Source organism: Quercus lobata, chromosome 6, assembly GCF_001633185.2.
Source record: "Quercus lobata isolate SW786 chromosome 6, ValleyOak3.0 Primary Assembly, whole genome shotgun sequence".
NCBI classification, from domain to species: Eukaryota; Viridiplantae; Streptophyta; class Magnoliopsida; order Fagales; family Fagaceae; genus Quercus; species Quercus lobata.
In genome coordinates this window covers 46,186,464-46,206,760 of record NC_044909.1, presented here as the reverse complement: position 1 = coordinate 46,206,760, position 20,297 = coordinate 46,186,464, and the positions used below count along the sequence as shown (strand labels likewise).

At 35.0% G+C, this 20,297-nt stretch overlaps 2 protein-coding genes, 1 long non-coding RNA gene and 1 other non-coding gene across 6 annotated transcripts; 2 read left to right on the top strand and 2 right to left on the bottom strand.

Annotated features, from left to right (window-relative positions):
• Positions 1 to 277: 277 nt before the first annotated feature.
• On the top strand, positions 278 to 1,489 carry LOC115951003. The gene is made up of 3 exons (XR_004083169.1): positions 278 to 315; positions 812 to 1,027; positions 1,175 to 1,489. It is a non-coding gene; the product is annotated as an uncharacterized LOC115951003 (long non-coding RNA).
• A 97-nt stretch (positions 1,490 to 1,586) lies between these two features.
• On the bottom strand, positions 1,587 to 2,839 carry LOC115950729 (transcription factor RADIALIS-like). Its single transcript, XM_031067963.1, has 2 exons — positions 2,107 to 2,839; positions 1,587 to 1,865 (listed from the first exon to the last, which is right to left on the bottom strand). Exons 1-2 carry the CDS (start codon positions 2,388 to 2,390, stop codon positions 1,841 to 1,843), a joined length of 309 nt encoding a protein of 102 aa, XP_030923823.1. The 5' UTR covers positions 2,391 to 2,839; the 3' UTR covers positions 1,587 to 1,840.
• A 2,995-nt stretch (positions 2,840 to 5,834) lies between these two features.
• On the bottom strand, positions 5,835 to 5,906 carry TRNAQ-CUG. Its single transcript has one exon. It is a non-coding gene; the product is annotated as a tRNA-Gln (tRNA).
• Positions 5,907 to 6,028: 122 nt separating this feature from the next.
• Positions 6,029 to 19,335, top strand: LOC115994349 (pyridine nucleotide-disulfide oxidoreductase domain-containing protein 2-like). Of its 3 annotated transcripts, XM_031118453.1 has the most exons (16): positions 6,033 to 6,346; positions 6,614 to 6,775; positions 9,569 to 9,748; positions 9,919 to 9,976; positions 12,680 to 12,730; positions 15,075 to 15,157; positions 15,517 to 15,604; positions 16,101 to 16,142; positions 16,232 to 16,306; positions 16,491 to 16,559; positions 17,137 to 17,252; positions 17,511 to 17,623; positions 18,195 to 18,274; positions 18,432 to 18,552; positions 18,775 to 18,841; positions 18,963 to 19,335. In XM_031118453.1, exons 1-16 carry the CDS (start codon positions 6,102 to 6,104, stop codon positions 19,096 to 19,098), a joined length of 1,686 nt encoding a protein of 561 aa, XP_030974313.1. In that variant the 5' UTR covers positions 6,033 to 6,101; the 3' UTR covers positions 19,099 to 19,335. The 3 variants fall into 3 exon arrangements, with proteins under 3 accessions (XP_030974315.1, XP_030974314.1, XP_030974313.1); XM_031118455.1 differs by lacking the exons at positions 18,775 to 18,841; positions 18,963 to 19,335 and having other exon boundaries at positions 6,029 to 6,346; positions 18,399 to 18,480; XM_031118454.1 differs by lacking the exons at positions 18,775 to 18,841; positions 18,963 to 19,335 and having other exon boundaries at positions 6,029 to 6,346; positions 18,386 to 18,474.
• The last annotated feature ends 962 nt before the right edge of the window (positions 19,336 to 20,297 follow it).

Sequence of the window (20,297 nt, the reverse complement as noted above, 5' to 3'; positions counted from 1 at the left end):
GGGCTTGGGCTGGGCCCAATACCCAAAGAATCACGATTGAGTGGGATACCATGTCGTTTTCCTTTTTTGTTTTTTACGACGACGTGTCGTATTTCTTTACTTTTTTCGTACGGTAAAATAAAACGGTTGCAGCTTACCTTCCTCCCCAAGTGTTAACTGTTACCTTCCTCCCCACTCAAAGAAATTTTTTTTTCAAACCCTTCTTGTAGAGCAAGGCACTTCCTCCAGTATAAAAAGAACCTAGTGTACTAAACAGTATTGATCAGTATTTCTTTTTCAATTTCTTTGTGCTTGTGTTGCTTCGTGTCTGTCAAGGTAAGCTACATGTGCTTACCTTCATTGGATCTTGAATTTTTCTCCTTATTTATTGCTAATTTTTAGTATTACTATACAAATTTTGAAAAGTATTTCTTTTGTTTCATCTACAGATTACTTTGGGACATATGTTCTACCATGTACTATGTGTTTGTGTAAAAAATTATTAGCCTTGTGACCTCTTAGGTGATTTGTTTGTGACCAATTTTTCAGTAGCTTTGCTTGCTAGGCTTATGCCTTAAATCTGATTCTGCGGATAGTATAAAACAGTGTCTTACAAATTTAACAACCATCAGGTGATAAGCTTAAAAAAGAAAAAGAGATGATAAGTTGTACCTGTCAACTGTCATACTGTGGAGTACAATTAGGTTTTTATTTTTTTATGACATTGTGGTATGATTTGTGATTCTTAATAAGAATCAATATCTTCATGAAAATAATATTTCCATTGAATATTTTTGTTGCTAGCAAATAACTGTTTATATTTTCCTATAAGGTGTTAGCAAGGATGGGATCAAACAACAGCCATGCTCAACAGATACCATCTCCACCACCCATCTCGGTTGAGTTACCAGCTCCAACTGGGACTTATTGTCAAGGAGAGAATTGTGAGAGTGGCAGCTATCTGGCTAGTATGAAGGATCGATTTCACAAATTTATCCATGCTTCCAAGGATGAACACAAGGCTTGCTTCAATAAGTACATTGAGAAGGTAAGTTCGTATGTATAAGAAAAGGAGACACAGAGAGAGAGCGCTAACTTTGACATATATATAACTGTTATCCAAAATTTATTTGTCAATGATTTGCATATTGTTGTGACTTTTAAGCTAATTTCTATTTGTTTTGTCCCAAAACAGATAACTGGAATGACAACAATTCTCGGATCAAAGACTCCTGACTCAAGTGCAGTTTGAAGTTCCTTCCAATCCCCTTCAAGAATCTGAGACGACATGGACATTTTGCATTCACATCTGGATTACTAGTATTTAATTACAGACAAATAATCCTTTGTTTTTTTTTTGTCCTGAACCAGATGTAAATTTAGTTTTCAACTTAGCATCTAGAGAGATTATGTTTTCGGCATGATTTTAGAATATAAGACTGGAATGAGTTTACTATTTGATTAGTAGCATGTGGGTGCATTTGATTTTTAATACTAGGTGAGAATGTTTAATTTATTTATATGGTCTGACAAAGTTAATTTCCTGGTGAATTCTTAGTCATTACAATTTTTATTTGAAGGACTAATTCAGAAAAAAGAAAGAAAGATTGATCTGTTATAGTGATATAAATCATGCATACTTTAGTTTGATGACTAATTGAGTAAGAAAAGAGAGTAAATATGCAAGCACAAATGTGATGGATCATCCTTGTACATGTAGTGGAGAAAAAAACCTATTACACTCAAGAAAAAAATACTAGGAAGAGTGAGAATTGTCAATGAATAGTACGTGGTAAATGCTAGATCTACTTTTAGAGGAAAGTAGTACTGATCTGAGGTCTCTACTGATGCCTATAGTTCCTCATTCGAGCTTTAAGTTCTTCAGCCTGCAGGGGGATAAAACAAAAAAAAAAAAAAAATCAAGGGGAGCAAATAGATAGTCCTTTAGTGAGTCCTAACTCAAAATTGTTTATAAGACACTGAAAAGTGAACACTTTGCTGGTTGGAGTGTATTGAATTGTACATATTGAGGAAAAGTCATGAACAAAAAATATATTTCTGGTTGGAATGTATTGAATTGTTTATAAGACTAGTATTTTAGTTTTTAGAGGAGAAAAATTGTGTTACCTTTCTTCTTGATTGCTAACGTTATTTAATCCACTGCTTCCTCCAATTTTCCTGTAATTAGGAAGAGGCACCTTCCCTGACTCAATGCACTTGATGTCCTCTAATAAAATCTCATACTGCCTCTTCACTTCCTCTTCAGTTGTACCTCCAATAACCTTGGCTATGTTGTGCCAACGGTCTGGGGCTTCCTTGTAATATATTGCCAAAGCATTTTCAAACAGTTTGTTTTGCTTGGCTGTCCAACTTGAATTGAAGTTGGGGAAAGAAAGAGGGCAAGATTCCATCTTTTCTTTTCTTGACTGGATTTCGGAGCTAACGTAAATGTGTTGCAAATGAAAAGACTAGTTGAGGATGATGGATTTTTGTGTGACAAAAATGATAGAAGCAAGCGATTGAAAGGAAAAGTAGGCAGAGAAGATTAATGGGAAAGCGTGACAAAAAATGAAAGAAGCAATTGCAAGGAAAAACCAAAGGCAGCGAAGATTAATGGGTGGGAAAGCGTGATTCATGAGTGACGACTGAAGACTCTTTTAAGTCAAGGGAAGAAGAGGAAAGAATCTTCCATATCCATGAAAACACTGTAGAAAACTAGAAACGCGAGTGGGGCAAGTAGGCATAAAAAATAAAAATAAATAAAAATTGCTTGCAACCTTGCGTAATTGCATAGTGCACATTATAAAATGGTTATAGTTCCAGGGGAGAGCCTGAGAGAGAGAGAGAGGGGGAGTCAATGTTTTCCAAGGATACTAGGATAGTCAATCGCTTCCTTTTTAAGCGTTGTTAATATAATCTTTTGAGTACCATCAAGCATCAACTATGTTCCTATTCCTAGGTATAATTTATGAACATGTGGGGTTTAACAAGTAGGAAATTCACTCAACATTCTTGAAAATGATGAACCCACCAACCTGTAATCAGATTTAATATAATTTGTGCCTTTTATTTGTTCTTACTTTCCTGCACATAGTTTTCATTGCAAATCAACCCTGTTTAAGAATCCGTACGAATAGATGCGCTTAGCCAAACCAGTCATTTGTTGCTATTTCTTGATAACCCAAAAAGGAAAAGCAAAAAACCATGCTTGTCAAAAGACTCAAAACATGAATTGAATCCTAAATTGGTTTTTCATTTTATTGAATCGTAAATACTCATCACTTATGCAATACTACTATTTAACAAAACTAACTAATAAATTAAATTAAAATATATCTATAACATCCGCGTTTAAATTTGTCAAACTCAAAAGCGATAATGTGTGATATATAAGCTAAAATAATACTTTCTTTCGCGTCATATTGCTTAGTGAACATTAACTCTCCCTCAGCCTTTTCTCTCGTGCATCCTTCAAGCTTATATTATTATGGTGCCAATGATAATTCCAAGGAACCCATCTTATTTCGATCAATCTCTACTCACCCAAGCTGCAAAAGAAAAAAAAAAAAAAATCTCTACTCACCAATAATATCATCCTATCCTTCACAGTATAACAACAAATAACGAAGATTGAAGGTGATTCATCAAGAAAGCAAAAATACTCTGGATTCAAATTCTTCTCAAACCCTAATAGTATCCAAACTTAACTTCTGCGTAAGGGTCACAAGTATTGGTGGCGTCTTTTCCAAGCACGTCCTAGGCATTGATAACACTAAGAGTCCGTTTGGATACAGCTGAAAACTGAAAACTAAAAAATATTGTAGCAAAATAATTTTTAAATGTGTAAATAGTACCGTGAGACTCATTTTTAATGAAAAAGTTGCTGAAAAGTGAAATTTGTGGATCCGTGAACAGTACACACCATACACTGTTCATAGGAAAAGTCAAACTTTTCAGCTGGAAAAAAAAAAAATATATATATATATATATATATATGAAATCACCAGAAATGCAAAACATGCGTTTGGGAAGCGCAAAACACGCTTCCCAAAACACACTAAGGCTCAATTAAAAAAAAATTTAAAAATTTAAAAAAGTACTTTTTTTTTTTTAGAGATAATTACAACATGCTGCTAATCCCGCAGCTCGAATTTTTTTCCCTCTAAACCCTCAAGCACTTTGTACATGGGGAGGTGTCAATTCAGCTACAAGGCTTTTAACAAAAAATACGATATTTGATTATTTAGTAAATGAGCTAAATTCAAGCCTAACTTTAGCCTCAACTACTAAACAAGTCAAGTTCAAACGTAATAATGTGCTTATAAACAAACTCATAATCACGAGACTCAATTTAAGTTATATAATAATATATGTTATGTGTATACATGTATAAAAATATATACTTATATAAACTTGAGGTTATATTGTGTAATTTGTAAATAAGTTCATAATATATGAAATTATTATTTTTAATTTATTGATAATATAAATAGTCTATTTGTAGCAAAAATTATATATAATGTTTAACAATAAGGGCAGTGAATAATTTTTTTTTATTATAAATTCATAAACAAAAATCATTCTATCTAATTAATTCAAGTAGCTTGAGCTTGTTTAATATAAAAATGAATCAACCTTGAACATAATATAGTTAGATAATGAACTCAAGGTTGGCTCAGATTCAAAATAAAATTAAGTGAACAATCCTTAACTTTTATTACCCGACTCCTCACTTACAACCATAATGATAGACAAAGTGAACAAATTATTAATTAGGATATAGGTAGAAAAATAAAATTTAGCTACAAAATTGGTTGTAACCTTAGACTACAACATTACTCAATATCTTTTTATTGGAGGTGAATTTGTCATCATTGAATTACATATTCTTCTTATATCCTCCATACTTGCAAAATTTCTAGAAAATTAAAGATCAATAGCTATGTCATCAATAAATTATTTAAATTACAAATTTTTGTAGTTTAAAATTATGCATAAAATATAAGCTTATAGATCATATAGTAAATAATATCCGATTGACACAAAATTTGACATGTTTATTAAGAACATAAAAAACATGTAATTCAATAGTTAGATTTTCAAAATAACAAAATTTAGTTACAAAATTGATTGTAGCCTAAAACTACATACAACCTTACTCAATATCTTTTTATTAAAGGTGAATTTTGACAAATCCACAATTGGATTACATCTTCATCTTATGTCCTCCATGTTTGCAAAATTTCTAAAAAATTAAAGATCAATAGCCATATCATCGATAAATTGCAAATTTTTGTAATTTCAAATTATGCATAAAATATAAACTTACAGATTATATAGTAAATAATATTCGATTGATACAAAATTTGACATGTATATTAAAAATGCAAAAAACATACAATTTAACAGTTTAATCTTCAAAATATGTGTTTATTTTAGGACAAAATTTAGTAATAAAATTGGTTGTATCTTAAGGCTACAAACTCACTCAATAAAAATTTATTGATAACATAGTTAGTGATCTTTAATTTTCTTGAAATTTTGCAAGCATAAAGGATATAAGAAGAAGATATAATCCAACAGTGGATTTGTCAAAATTCACATCTAATAAAAAGATATTGAGTAAAATTTATCCTTTATTTTATTAAGACTACAATCAATTCTGTAGTTAAATTTTGTCATTTTCAAAATATATAGTAATATTTATTTTATTTTATTTTATAACTAAATTTTATCCCAAAAAAAAAAAAAAAAAGGCTGGTCATGCATTGGATTTCTCTTTGGAAGTTGAGGTCACTAGGCTGTTTTGGAGAGAGATTTAATAGAGGTAAATATGAAAAGCCAAAAACCAAAAAAGGTCCCACCGAGATTTGAACTCGGGTTACTGGATTCAGAGTCCAATGTCCTGACCACTAGACCATGGGACCGTTGATGACAAAGTGGTTACTTTTTTATATTAGTAGAAATATTACCAGCACGTGCACAGAAATTAGACAAAACGACAAGTTACACAGTTTTTGCAAGTTGCTTGCTTTTGCTAGCAACTTGCAAAAACTTCCTAATAGTATTATTATATGATCCATGAAACTGAAAGTTGAAAACCAGCAACAAGCTTTGGGGAGATGTGGCTAAGAGGCTTCAGCAGCGTTCCGATCAAGGAGAAGAAGAAGTGGGACGCGCTGGTCATCGGCGCCGGCCACAACGGCTTGATAGCCGCCACTTACCTTGCGCGCGGCGGCCTAACGGTGGCTGTTCTCGAGCGACGCCACGTCATCGGCGGCGCAGCCGTGACGGAGGAGATCATCCCTGGCTTCAAGTTCTCTCGCTGCAGCTACCTCCAAAGCCTCCTCCGCCCCTCCATCGTTAGGTGCCTCCCCTAGCTAGCTCCTTCCTTTTTCTCCGTCTTTACTTTTACTGTTCTATTTCTACTTTCAATTCAACTTAACTTAACGTTATCCAGATCACATAGATTCATTTATTAGTTTGGGAACTCAAGGTTTTTCTGACTTTTAGCTTGTTGCCCACGCTACAATACACAACCTTTTCTTACAATTTATTAAGCTGACAAGTTGTTATGTGTGGTTTCCCAGACATTTGATTTTGTTTATTGTGTGTTTGTGTTTTGGAACTGAAGAGAATTAGAGTTGGTGAAACATGGGCTGAAGTTGTTGAAGCCATTGTGTACATCGTTTACACCCTGTCTTGATGGGCGTTATCTTCTGCTGTGGCCAAACGACGACCAGAATTATTTGGAGATTTCAAAGTTCTCTAAACGAGACGCAGATGCTTATCCCAGGTGCTATTTTCTCACCTCATTTAGCCACACTAGCATTGTGCTGTGCATCATGTCTGTGCACTATGTCTGTAAGCTGATAAACCAGAGCATGTGTATCATTTTGGACGCTGTAAACTGTGATCAGTTTTAGTAGAAAGTAGAGTTCAAGATCTCTGAGTATGCTTAAATCTATTTATTTAAATGCTCTAAGTTGATGCCGCTAAGAATTTATAGATAGGTAATATATCATTACTGGGGGTCTTTGACTCTAGGATGCAAGGCCACGGATACACGGTTACAGATATGGGTACGGTTACTATACAGCGTTACGAACAATTTTTGAAAAATTATAACATGCAAATGGGACACCGTTACGACACAGATATGACATGGATATGGCACCTCAAATGAAGTGTTTGTACATCCTAGCTTTGACTATGTTCTTGTTAGGTCCCAAATAATATTATTACAAATATTAGCAATTCAAAATAACAATCACATACAAAAACACAAATATTTACACGGAAAATCACAGGACAAACTCTGAATAATTTCACTATTATCAAATCAATTACAATAATTCTTGTATATGTCTCACGGCTAAAGAAAAAACAAGAGAGATTTTTCTTTGCTCTCACACACACACACTAATTATCTCTTTTAAAGGCAGCAACGTTTTACTCTCTCCTCCTCGGCTATCTTCTCGAAGGCGGCAATCCTTTGCTCTCCCCTCCTTGGCTATCTTCTTGAAGGCGACAATACCTTACTTTCTCCTTCCTCTTGCGTTCCTTCCAAGCGAAAATCCATTTTCTCTCTCTTAATTTCACGCTCTATTTTCCCTCTCCTTATATAGATGACCCTTGGGCCAAAGCCAAAGCCAAAGTCATCAAATTCTTTGTAGTATTGTCTATTTATAAGACTTTTTTACTATTCCCTCTTAGACTAGGAATACATTACCTCTTTAATAAGGAATCTATTCCCTCTTGAACTAGGAATACATTATCTCTTTAATAAGGAATATACTTTCCTTCCACACCAAGGAATAGTCTTTCTTTTCACACCAAGAAAACCTAAATTAATTTTTCCTTCTTCAATTAGGAAACCTAATTGACTTTCCAAGTCACAATTGGAATTTGGGGCAATTTCCCAACAATCTCCACCTTGACTCAAATTCCATCAATCGTCCTCAACTATCTTCTTTCCTCTTAGGATAGCTCCTACCTTAATCAAGTAGTCCTCTTTTCCTCTTGGAATAGCTCCATCTTAATCAAAGCAATCCCTTCTCTTCCATCTTAATTCACACAAAGACTCATCCACTAAATCAACCAAGCTCTAATACCACTATTGGTCCTTTCTTTCACAACATTGTGTGCAATTGATCTTGACAGAGTTAATCGAATAATTCCCAATACCTATCTATCAAGAAAATTTCATTCTTCATCTTTCATAGTATCAGGTTTCTTCCCCAACAGAGACAAATGCAACTTCTTCCCATAGAGATAATCTTTAATCTGCATCTTCTAATATCGAAAGTTTGTTTCATCAAGCTTCTCAATTCTTGAAGCCTTGCCTTATTCTCTAGCCATCGCTTCCACTCTAACCTAGGTCTGATACCACTTGTTGGGACCCAAATAATATTATCACAAATATTAGCTATCCAAAATAACAATCACATGCAAGAACACAATATTTACATGGAAAACCCTTTCTCTTGAAAGGAAAAAATCACGGGACAAATTCCGAATAATTTCACTATTATCAAATCAATTACAATAATTCTTGTATATGTCTCACGGTTAAAGAAAAATCTCTCTTGTTTTTTCTTTGCTCTCACACACACACTAGTTATCTCTTTCAAAGGCAGCAACACTTTACTCTCTCCTCCTCAGCTATCTTCTCGAAGGCGGCAACCCTTTGCTCTCCCCTTCTGGCTATCTTCTTAAAGGTGGTAATACCTTACTCTCTCATTCCTCTCATCTTCCTCCCAAGTGAAAATCCATTTTCTCTCTCTTGGTTTCATGCTCTATTTTCCCTCTCCCCATATAGAGGACCCTTGGGCTAAAGCCAAAGCCAAAGCCATCAAATTCTTTGTAGCATTGTCTATTTATAAGACTCTTTTGCTATTCCCTCTTGGACTAAGAATGCATTACCTCTTTAACAAGGAATCTATTTCTTCTCGGACTAGGAATATATTACCTTTTTAATAATGAATAGACTTTCCTTCCATACTAAGGAATAGTCTTTCCTTTCACACCAAGGAAACCTAAATTAATTTTTCTTTCTTCAACTAGGAAACCTAATTGACTTTTCAAGTCACAATTGGAATTTGAGGCAATTTCCTAACAGTTCTCCCATCCCATGAAATATGAGTGACTATATATATATATATATATATATATATATATATATACACACACACAGAGAGAATTGAGGCAATCAGAAAAAGTTGAGTGATGGATTCATCAATCATTCTCCTTTCTGATCCGCCTTATTCTCTTACTAATAATAATCATCATATTGGATTCTTGAAGGTGCTTGTTTTAAATTTATATGATGATGGCTGCCTTCCTCATAATGTTCTGTTAAAACCGATGGATTTGGCTTGAGATTCTATACAAAATGTGCGTAGAGCCATTCAAACTTCATGGGACTACCATAACATTGTATTTTTTTCTCACTTCTTTAAATGATGTAATATGCAAGAAACATATTTCTGCTTAGCATTTTATGTCCCATGCAGTGAATAATAGTGCTTATTTGTTTTCTGTAGTCTAAGTCATCTTTTTTTTTTTTTCTTTCCTTACTGATTTATAGATATGAAAGTCAACTGCATAAGTTCTGTAAATTCATGGATTTTCTTTTGGAATCACATGCCCCTGAAACTCTGCATGGGGATTCATATTTGATTGATTGGCTGAGGGATAAGTTGCACAAATCAGTTTTCTGGACCCGTTGTCTACAGCATGCTCTTTCCCTAGGGCAAAAAGATCTGGTGTAAGTGTTACCTTTTCTACTAACAAGTATCATATTTTTTTTTTCTTATTGCTTCTGTTTATATGGGATTCACATTGTAAAACCAGCTTGAATTAGTAAACATAAACCCACTATAACTCACAAATTGAATGTCTTTTAGGTTTATAATGCATTTTATATGATTTTGACAGGGACTTTATGGACCTTTTACTTTCCCCAACGTCAAAGGTTCTGAATATGTGGTTTGAGGTTGTCATCATTACTTTGACTAACACTGAAGTCATTGTTATTTGTTTAGCATGTCTGAGATATTGGATGATGCTATGGAGTTTTATAATTAACCAACCTTGTTAATTCCAAGTTACTAGGAAAATAAGAAATATGACATGTTTAAGCTATTTGACCATGAAGGGCTTTCAAAAATTGCTTCATTATGTTCATTAGGTAAAAATGCATATTAAATGAATTTATGATGATTATTGAGTGCTGAGAGATTTCCAAACTGTAGTTTGATGGTGAATGCAATCACCGCTCTCCAAGCTTTAGAACTAAATGATTTTAGATATGTTTCCATATGAATTGTTAGTGTGGATAAAAAGCTTAAAACATTTAATAACATGTTCTTTTGATGAGCACTTAAGCAGAAGATTATTCTCCTCAAATATGATGTATTACTATTTTTGAAATTGTTTATAAAAAAAATATATGCCTGTATTTTTGTACAGGACTAAAATTCTTATGTATCAAATAAATATGCATAATCTTGAAGCTTCTGCTGCAGCTTCTTGATTTGTTGAGGAGAATGGGATTTGGGGTGAGGTGGTGTAGGTGGATCCGCACATGCATATTTACTGTCCAATTCTTTGTCTTGTTTAATGGGTCTCCAGCTGATTTTTTTGGGAGTTCGAGGGGATTGAAACAAGGGGACCCACTATCCCCCATGTAGTTTCTGGTTATGATGGAGGTCCTCAACAAGATGATGAAAAAAGCTAAAGGGGCTGGTTTGCTTCAAGGCTTTAGGGCTAATGGTAGACGGGATGGAGGGGTATGTGTCTCGCATCTTTTGTTTGCGAATGACATGATTCTGTTCTGCGATGCATATGAGGAGCAGATTCTACATGTTCGGATGCTTCTTCTTTGTTTCCAGGCAGTGACAGGTTTAAAGGTTAATGCACTGAAGAGTGAGATGGTTCCCATTGGGGAGGTTCCTAATATCCATATCCTGGTTGAGATTTTGGGATGCCGAATCAGGTCTTTGCCTATGACCTATCTTGGTATGCCATTGGGGGCGTCTCACAAGTCTCCTACTGTTTGGAATCCTATCTTGGAGAAAATTGAGCGTAAGTTGGCTGGTTGGAAGAAATTGTATTTGTCCAAAGGAGGAAGACTAACGTTGCTTAAAAGCACGTTATCTAGTCTTCCCACTTATTATTTATCCCTTTTTACCATTCCTACGTATGTGGCCAATAAAATTGAAAGGCTGCAAAAGGATTTCTTGTGGGGGGACTACAAGACACATTTGGTGGGATGGGACAAGGTGTGTGCACCTTTGAAAAACGGTGGGTTAGGAGTAAGAAAATTAACTACTTTTAATAAAGCCTTACTAGGGAAGTGGTTATGGCGGTATGGGATTGAGGAGACAAGGCTTTGGAGAAAGGTTGTAGCCCTCAAGTTTGGGGAAGAATGGGAGTGATGGACTTCCAAGCTAGGTAGAGGGGTACATGGGAGTGGCTTGTGGAGAAGTATCCACATGGGATGGGAGGATTTTAGCAAGAATATTCGCTTTGAGGTAGGGGTGGGAGATAGAATGAAGCTTTGGACAGATCAATGGTGTGGGGATTCTCCACTTAAATCGATTTTTCCGAGTGTGTATGGGATTGCATCCAATAAAGAGGCATCAGTGGCCTCTTCTCTCGAACGGTTGGGGATAGAGGAACGGTGAAGTTGGGATGTTCATTTTACTCGGAGACGAAATGATTGGGAAATGGGTGGTGTGGATGATTTTCTCCGTACCTTGGGCTCAAATCTACCTCCTACTGAGAATGGAGATCATTTGCGATGGAAGTTGACAAAGAATGGGGATTTTGATGTCCGATCATTTTACAATAAGTTGAGAAGCCCTTTGCCCATCATTTTTCCTTGGAAAGGTGTTTGGAAGGTTAAGGCTTTGCGGCGTGTTTCCTTCTTTGTGTGGACTGCTGTATGGGATATTATCCTTACAGGTGATAATTTGAGGGGTAGATGGATGGATTTTGTCGACCAGTGTATCATGTGCCGTAGTAATGGGGAGACGGTGGATCATTTGTTACTACATTGTGGTAAGGCTTATCGGTTGTGGAGTTTGGTGTTTAGATCTTTTGGGTTTTCTTGGGTCTTGCTAAGATTGGTTGCGGATACTCTATTTGGTTGGTGGAATTGGCCTGGAAAGCATTTATCTAGCATTTGGAATTTAGCTCCTTTATGCTTGATGTGGTGTCTTTGGAGAGAGCGAAATAGGAGGACATTTGAGGACATGGAGAGTTCAGATGACCAGCTTTTTGCCTTTTTCAGTGGCTCTCTGTTTGACTGGTCCAGGGCTTAGGGACTCAACTCTAGTGATTCTCTCCCTATGTTCCTTAACTCTCTCTTGTGTATTTACTATCTTTTCCTTTCTTTTTTCTCTTTCTTTTCCCTTTGTATTTTTCTCTCTGCCTTATGTTTTTCTGCATAAGGTAGTTTTCTTCAATATATATCTTTATTATTTATCCAAAAAAAAAAAAAGAGCGTTAAATGTCTGTCAATATCAAACTTTCTTCTCTAAGGGTTATCAGTCATTAGAGCTACCAGTTTATGTTTTTATATTATTTTCACAGGCATTTTGATCCTTGTGTGAAAGCTTGTTTACTATTCACTTGTGCAAAGACCTTAACCTCTGGATCTAATGATGTTTGTCATTAATTTGGGTATCTACAGTCAGATGTGGTGAAGGCAACATTTGCAGCAGATTCTATTATTGGAACTATGGTAATACTTCTATTCTTGGTGCATGGTGTAGATATTTAGTTGTGATTTTTTCTATTTGAACAGTGGGTCATACAAATTAAAATTTTATATAAAAGGAAACAGTGAGACCATGATTTTTCTTTGAGCTCTCCCCCCCCTCTGCCCCCCTTTAAAACCTCACATAAATGTTACTTTTTACTCTTTTGATGCTCTTCAGTTTAATTCATCATGACATTTAGTCACTGATAAGTGTTTCCTTAAAATGTTTAGGAAATGTCTTCAGGAATTAGTTCCAAGCAAAAAACGTAGGAATTAACATGTAGGTTACTAGGAATTAGCACCTAGACATTAGAAAATTCCAACATAAAATTTCATTCATCAAGCCTCCCCTAAAACTCTTTTCATGGGGGCCTTTAAATACACTCCCAAATTGCATCAAATAAGGAAAGAAAATCAACTCATAATTAAATGACAACCAAATCCCATAAAATCCTTGAACTCAAATAAAGGCAATTCCCAAAAATAGTTCAACATCAAATCAGCAACAATTTTGGTTCAATGAAGTAATCACTAGTGTCTGCATCAACTCTCTCGAGTTGGGAGAGCCTTGATTCCTTGACCCCTTCAAATGAGTTCCCACAGCCCATGTAGTGCTATTGCAGATTAAGGTCAAGGATCCAAGTGAATTTGAGTCTGGTCCTCCCTTTTAATGTCCAAAATAGTATCAATATGTCCTTGACATACTGATAGAAGCTTCAGTGAATTAGTCATAAGGTTTGTACTGGGATCATGAGAAGCTCATCAAATGGATCATCTGGGATAACTACTGGACCTTTGAATTTTCTTCCAAATACACATTTGGTCCAAACCGTTTCAACACTTTGAATGGTTTGAGTCATTTGACACTATTTGTAGGGAAATCATTCGAGCCTAAGTGGAAGAAATAATCATCTTCTGGAAATATTATAACATGAATCAACCTGAACTTTATATTGAATATCATTTGTTTCAGATTGCTTACTGACCTCATGATTCTTTTCATGAACATGATGTGTATATGTTTCTGCTAATTTAGACACGTTAACATGTGATGATAGTGGGAGAAGATTGAAAGGCTTCCAACATTTTACTTCAAACCAACTCATGCTTATAGACCTAGTGGTGCAATTTTCATATGTAAAATGACTGGCAATATTTGCTCATTGCCCTTTCAAGCGGTTCTAGGCTTATGATTCTTAAGCCCTTTTTCTCAGTTGTCTTTTTAGGTTGTACTAACATACACTTCACTCACCTTAGGTGTATCAAGACTATTCTCAGGGAGATCAGCTTGAGGCGATACAATGCAACCTAGGTAGTTAGGATCCCCCTCGAACTTTTCATCCATGCCTTGGATGTCATCGATGTTAGGTTCATAGACTAGTTCTTCTAGACTTTCCTCATTACACTTCTTTTTTTCCATCAATTAAGAGGGCTTTATTAGGGCACCTGGTTGCAACATGACCAAAGCCACATTTAAAACATTTGACTCGAGACTAGTTCAGATTGAGGGTTCACTACCCATCCCTCTTCCCTTTTCATCTTTACTAATTGACAACTACCAGGGTTGGGCTTTGACTGAGGTGGAATTGCTGGTGGTTTAATAGTGTTGATTCCTGGCTGGGTGCTAATTCCTAGGTTTTCCTGCTTGGTGTTGAATACTAGGTTTATCCTTCTTTTCTATTATTTTTATTTTCCCCAATTTCCCTTTGAATTTTGTGCTGCATCAAATTTAGTATCAGAGCATCATTGTTCTGCATCAATCTATCGTTCTATCCCCATTTAAAGAGGTCTATTTGAAGTTAAATACCATTCTAAATAATAGAAAGCAAAATTCACTGCAGGTTACTTTTCACCTTTTTTTTTTTTAATATTTAATTTTAGTATTTTTTTTTACATGGGGTATTTCATTTATCAAAAAATGAGTTTTCAAAGGAGCAAGCTGTTCATATTTCTTTCTAGCAATTTATGTGAAATTTTAAAGTTTAAGCATATATTGCCTAAAATTTACTCGTGCTTTGGATTGGGTTATAATTATCATCTATTTGCTGGTTCGATGGCATTTTTGGTTGGCCATAATGACATAAACTTTAAAGAGTTGCAAGAACTATTTAACTCATACCATTGTCATGGACTTACCATTGTCCTTATTCCCTTCTAAAACAATATTGAGGTCTCAAGGTGATTCATATTTTCATTTCCATTATTTTGTGTAGCTCAGATCTGTTTTAATTATTACAAAAACAGTAGTGGTCTTTTGACTGAATAAGAGAAATGGTATTCTATTTTTCAGCATTAATAAGATGGCCTTCTTAGTTTTGTTTCATAGGCAAGTATCCATACACCTGGGAGTGGATATGTTCTGCTACATCATGTTATGGGTGAAACCGATGGTGAACGAAATATTTGGTCGTAAGTATCTCACATGTGAAGGTTATTTACAGGACAATCAATTTTGTCATTTGTACATTTTAAACTAGCAAGCTCAACCTAGGTATGCATATATTTTTGTATTATTTTGTTTGAAAATTCCCAAATTATTTTGATTGGAAATCTTTGGCCTTGTGGTCCACATATCCATCTTAAATAGCATGTTATTTTCTCTTTCTGTTGCCTTTACATTTTAAAAAAAGAAATTATATTGGTAGTTGTGGTATCTTGGTTGATTTTACATTTTCATTTTGATTTTCACATTGTTGAAATGTCTCCCATTGCATGCATCTTATTGTTTATCAAATTCCACTTACATGTATGGTTGACATTCTTTGTAGGCACGTTGAAGGTGGGATGGGTTCTGTGTCTTTGGCCATTAGTAAGGCTGCTAAAGAAGCTGGTGTTCATATTCTAACCAATGCGGAGGTATGTTTATTAGAAATGTAATGATGCATAATCCTTTAGTTCAACTATAATTTTTCCTCATTGTGCGAGCGTGTGTTTTAACCTTTTATCTTCCATATTTCTAACTTTCATTAGTGGAGTCTTATACTCTTTTAAGTTTTTATTTTGATTAATACAGAGACAAGATATTAATGCTTATTTAAAATGTAACATACTTCTAGTTAAGCCAACAAGCTCTAATTGAAATGGTTTCCTCTCCCCCCATAAGAATGGGGTGGAGGGTGGGGTTATAAGATAAAGAACCCTTTGGTGCATGTGTAAATTATAATTTAAAAAAGTAAAAATAAAAATAAAAAGGAACATATTTCTAGTTTAGCCTTTTTCAGAAATAGCTTATGTTCAATAATCTGGCTTAGTTTTCATCTCTTTCTACATTGCTTCTGTGTATGCAATAATTTGCTCTCCTCAGCTATGAAAATTATTGTCCCTTGACTTTGAAAATTCATCTCTTTTTCAGGTTTCAAAATTGGTGATTGAAGACTCCGGCATAGTAAACGGGGTTAGTTTGAATTCCTACATTGCCTCAACTGAGCAATCTCAAAGCATTCATTAAACTGTTCTGAGCTCCATATCACTTTCATAATCTAGGTGTTGCTGACTGATGGGGAACAATTTTGTTCTTCAATTATTTTGTCAAATGCAACCCCTTACAAGACTTTCATGGTAAGAAAATTAAAAGTGCTATTTCTACTTCCTGACTGGGTGAAGCATTGAGTCATTGACACCAAATGTTTATTAAAGAAAGATGTAAACAAATGTCTTCACTAAAAATGGTGGTTTAAGTCAGCTTGTCAACTTTCTCTCATTAATTTTTCTCCCTTTTTAAGATTAAGCTTTTCTGATACAGGAGTTGGTCCCTCAAAATTTTCTTCCTGATGGTTTTGTACGAGCTATCAAGAACTCTGATTATAGATCTGTAAGATCCCTTCATTCATAACATCAATCATGCACACATGGAAAACTATTGAACATATGTCTCTCATATTTCTAGATCAATAAATATAATTAGTTCGTTATGTTTTATAGGGCTGTAAAATCTTTAATTTACTACTTTTTCTGGATTATTCTTTAGGTAAATAGAAAAGGAAAAGAAAAGAAACCAACCTACAAAAAGTGGCCTTTTCTATGTCATGAAAGTTGTGGCCCTTTGGGTAGGGAGTCCAATTTAAACAAATGAAAGCTCTCCATGCTAGTCTTCCCAAGCTAGCAGACTTCTATGAAGATAATCTGCATTATAATAAAAAGGGAATTGCTGAAGAAGTGTAGTGTAACCGGAAAGGATAAAGTCTTGTGGTGTATGAAATGAATTTTCATCAGTAGTGTTGCATGTGTAGTACTTCCATGAGTTCTAGTTCTATGATGTGACTTAACTTAAAATGTCCTTTTTTTTCCTCTTGGAGGGACTTCTTTCTTTTTTTCTATGTTTGGAACAGTTTGTCTTTGGAGATAATGGTATTTAATGAGTTGATTTTCGTTGTCGTTGACTGCTACAGGGAACAACAAAAATTAACGTAGCCGTTGATAAATTGCCTCAGTTCAAGTCTTGCAGATTGAATTATCCAGAGGTGGGTCCTCAGCATACAGCCACCATTCGCATTGGTTCAGAAAGGTATTCTAGCATGTACAAGATACACACATGCATGTGTAAAAAATCATTTTAAAGCTTATGTCCATTCTATGTGATTCCATATGGTTAATCTTACTCATCCACTGATCTGCTTGTGTAATTAGTACCAATCTTCTATTTGTATGTATCAATGGTAGATTTGAATCATTTCCCAGATTTCACTCCTAGGTCTATTGTGATATCTGGACTGGATCTTATGCATGCCTTCTTACCTTTTCCTCTTATTTCGAGTCGATATAGTATGGAGCAGATTGGTTCAGCATGTCAAGATGCTTGGAATGGTTTACCATCACGAACGCCTGTAATGGAAATGACAATTCCTTCTTCATTGGACAAGACCTTATCCCCACCTGGTAAGTAAAAAGGGAAAACTTCTGAAGTTCTTTAGAAATTGTATTGTTTAATTCAAAGATGTTGGTTTGATCTCCATGCCATATTAGCTTTTTGTAACAGAAAAAAATAAAATCCAGAAACATGCAGATTCTCTTGCAATAGATTCTCATACAAACTTGACCGAAGAGAGATTAAATGAACAATTGTCCTTGTCAAAGCAGCAATGTATTATGCGATGTTTTAGTGATGTTGATTAAAATTTCTTCTAGCTCGTTAATTTTTTTCTTAATGAAACTAGAACTTTCACTATTTATGGTGAGAATTGAATGCATGCAGTTTGTGTTGGAAGCTGAAGTCCCTAGAAATTATTTGCTATAAAGCTAACAAATACTTTTACAGAAGCATTGTTTACTTTCCACTCTGATGAAATTGATAGTCTTCTTTTGTGTCAAGGGTATATTTCCTCAAAATTATATGGGATCTCAATGTAATTAATTCCTTTTCTTATATTCTTACACTTCAGATGCTGCAGTTTGATGTACTGTCTCCATTTACTTGTAAAATAATCAACTCTGCATTTCTTTTTTGTAGGTAAGCATGTCGTCGGCTTGTTTACACAATACACACCTTATAAACCCTCGGATGGTAGCTGGGAAGATCCCATATATAGAGTAAGTTGCTATTCTACCTACAGGATTACATGAAATGGCAGTATTTAGCACTTAAATTACTGATCTTGTTATTAATTTTTTTCCCGGGTGCAATGTTTAAATCATTCTAAGTGGTGCCGTACAGATTCATTGATTGCTATATAATAAATCCTGATAGGAATCATATGCACAAAGATGCTTCAACTTGATTGATGAATATGCTCCTGGCTTCAGCTCATCAGTCATCGGCTATGACATGCTAACACCACCAGATCTTGAAAGAGAATTCAGTCTGACAGGTCTGTGCAATTTTATGTTGACTACTGACATTATGAATATGTAAGTTTATTTGGCAAAAAACTTACATCTTTTCTTTGGCCTGTGGAAACAAATTACAGGAATTGTGGTTGAGTAGATAAAATACATGTTTTTGTTTTCTTGCTAGACTATGACAACATGTGACATAAAATGAATGTTTTTGCATTTTGAATGTTATTTACTACACTTTAAATATGTAACAGGGGGGAATATTTTTCATGGTGCTATGGGTCTGGATTCACTCTTCTTGATGCGACCCATTAAAGGATGGTAATTCTTACAGCCTCTGGAAGTTACTTTAGTGGGTGATCAAGAATAATTCAATTCGATATATGTATGCATCTTATATACCATGTCATGCAAAGAATAATTGCTTTTCTTCTGGATGCAGGTCAGATCATAGGACACCAATTAGAGGGCTGTATATGTGTGGAAGTGGATCACATCCTGGAGGTGGCGTAATGGGTGCACCTGGCCGTAATGCTGCACATGTTGTTCTTCAGGATGTTAAGAAGCGTTCTCGTTAGAAGTTCTTATATACTTTACTGATCTCTCTATGGTTATGGTTGCTTGCTGTTAATTGTAACAAAACCTTCAGTTAGAATGAAAATTTCATGGTTTTTTCCTTGAACCTTTGTACAGCATAGTATGTGTTTCTTGCTGCAGTTAGTTTCACTTGGTAACAATTCTTTGTAGCCAACTTTGAGCTCCTAGCTTCAGCTATTTGTAACACAGACGATGCCTCCAGCTGCGTGCTTTCTCTGCATAATAGGCTGAAGAATCTGTAACTTAACTCTCCTTATTTAAACGTAAAATACCAATCTTAAAAAAATGAGTTAATTAGGCATAAAATGTTCTATGCTGTTCTGTTTTCTAAATAAGAGAAAGTGGGGAAAAAGAAGAAAAGAACTGATTTGTCCATATCACTGGTGCCTAGATATATAAGACGTATGGTAAAGCTTTGATGTACCAAAACTTTCACCATAGTTTGCTCGTTGCTGTGAGATATGCTCGCAGGGACATTTTTTACAGCAATTGCAACTGAAACGTAACCCAGCTGTTCGCGTTTAATTTTGCCATGTAAAACAGAATGTGGTATCTTATGTAACGAGTGTGTGGAACACTTTTTTTTTTTTGGTATAATGGGAGTGTAAATTCCATGTGTGATAAAGTCGTTACGTGCACCTGGACCAGAGATAAGATAATTTCTGGTGAAATGTGGTTGGCACGTAGCGTGGTGTTATGATATTTTGTGACTACAAGTACCATTTTAACCAATTGGACTCCTACCGTTTGCATCACGCTAGGAATTGAATCCAATGTAAACATCTCCCTTGCATTGACGGGCGTCATTCCTCTTTCTAATGTAAACCAAGAGTAGGAATTGAAAGTTGGTTTTCTAATTGTCAATCTTTTTAACAGTGTGTTTGGTTGTAAATGAGGAGAAGAGAAAAGAAGAGAAGGGAGAGAGGGAAAAGATAGGAAAAGAAATTAAAAAGGATATGCTTCCTTTTTACATGTTTGGAAAGAGCGTGGGAATAGAAAAGAAAAGAAAATAATATATTTAATTTAGACATATGTTTTTGCTTAAATACCCCTAATAAAAGTTGTTTTGGTGATGAATAAAATTGAAATTTTAGAAGTGATTAGCAGTAGGCTCCTTAAAATTGCAAGTTTTGTTACTTGTCTTTCTTCTCATTTTCGCCCAATTTGGACGGATGAAAAA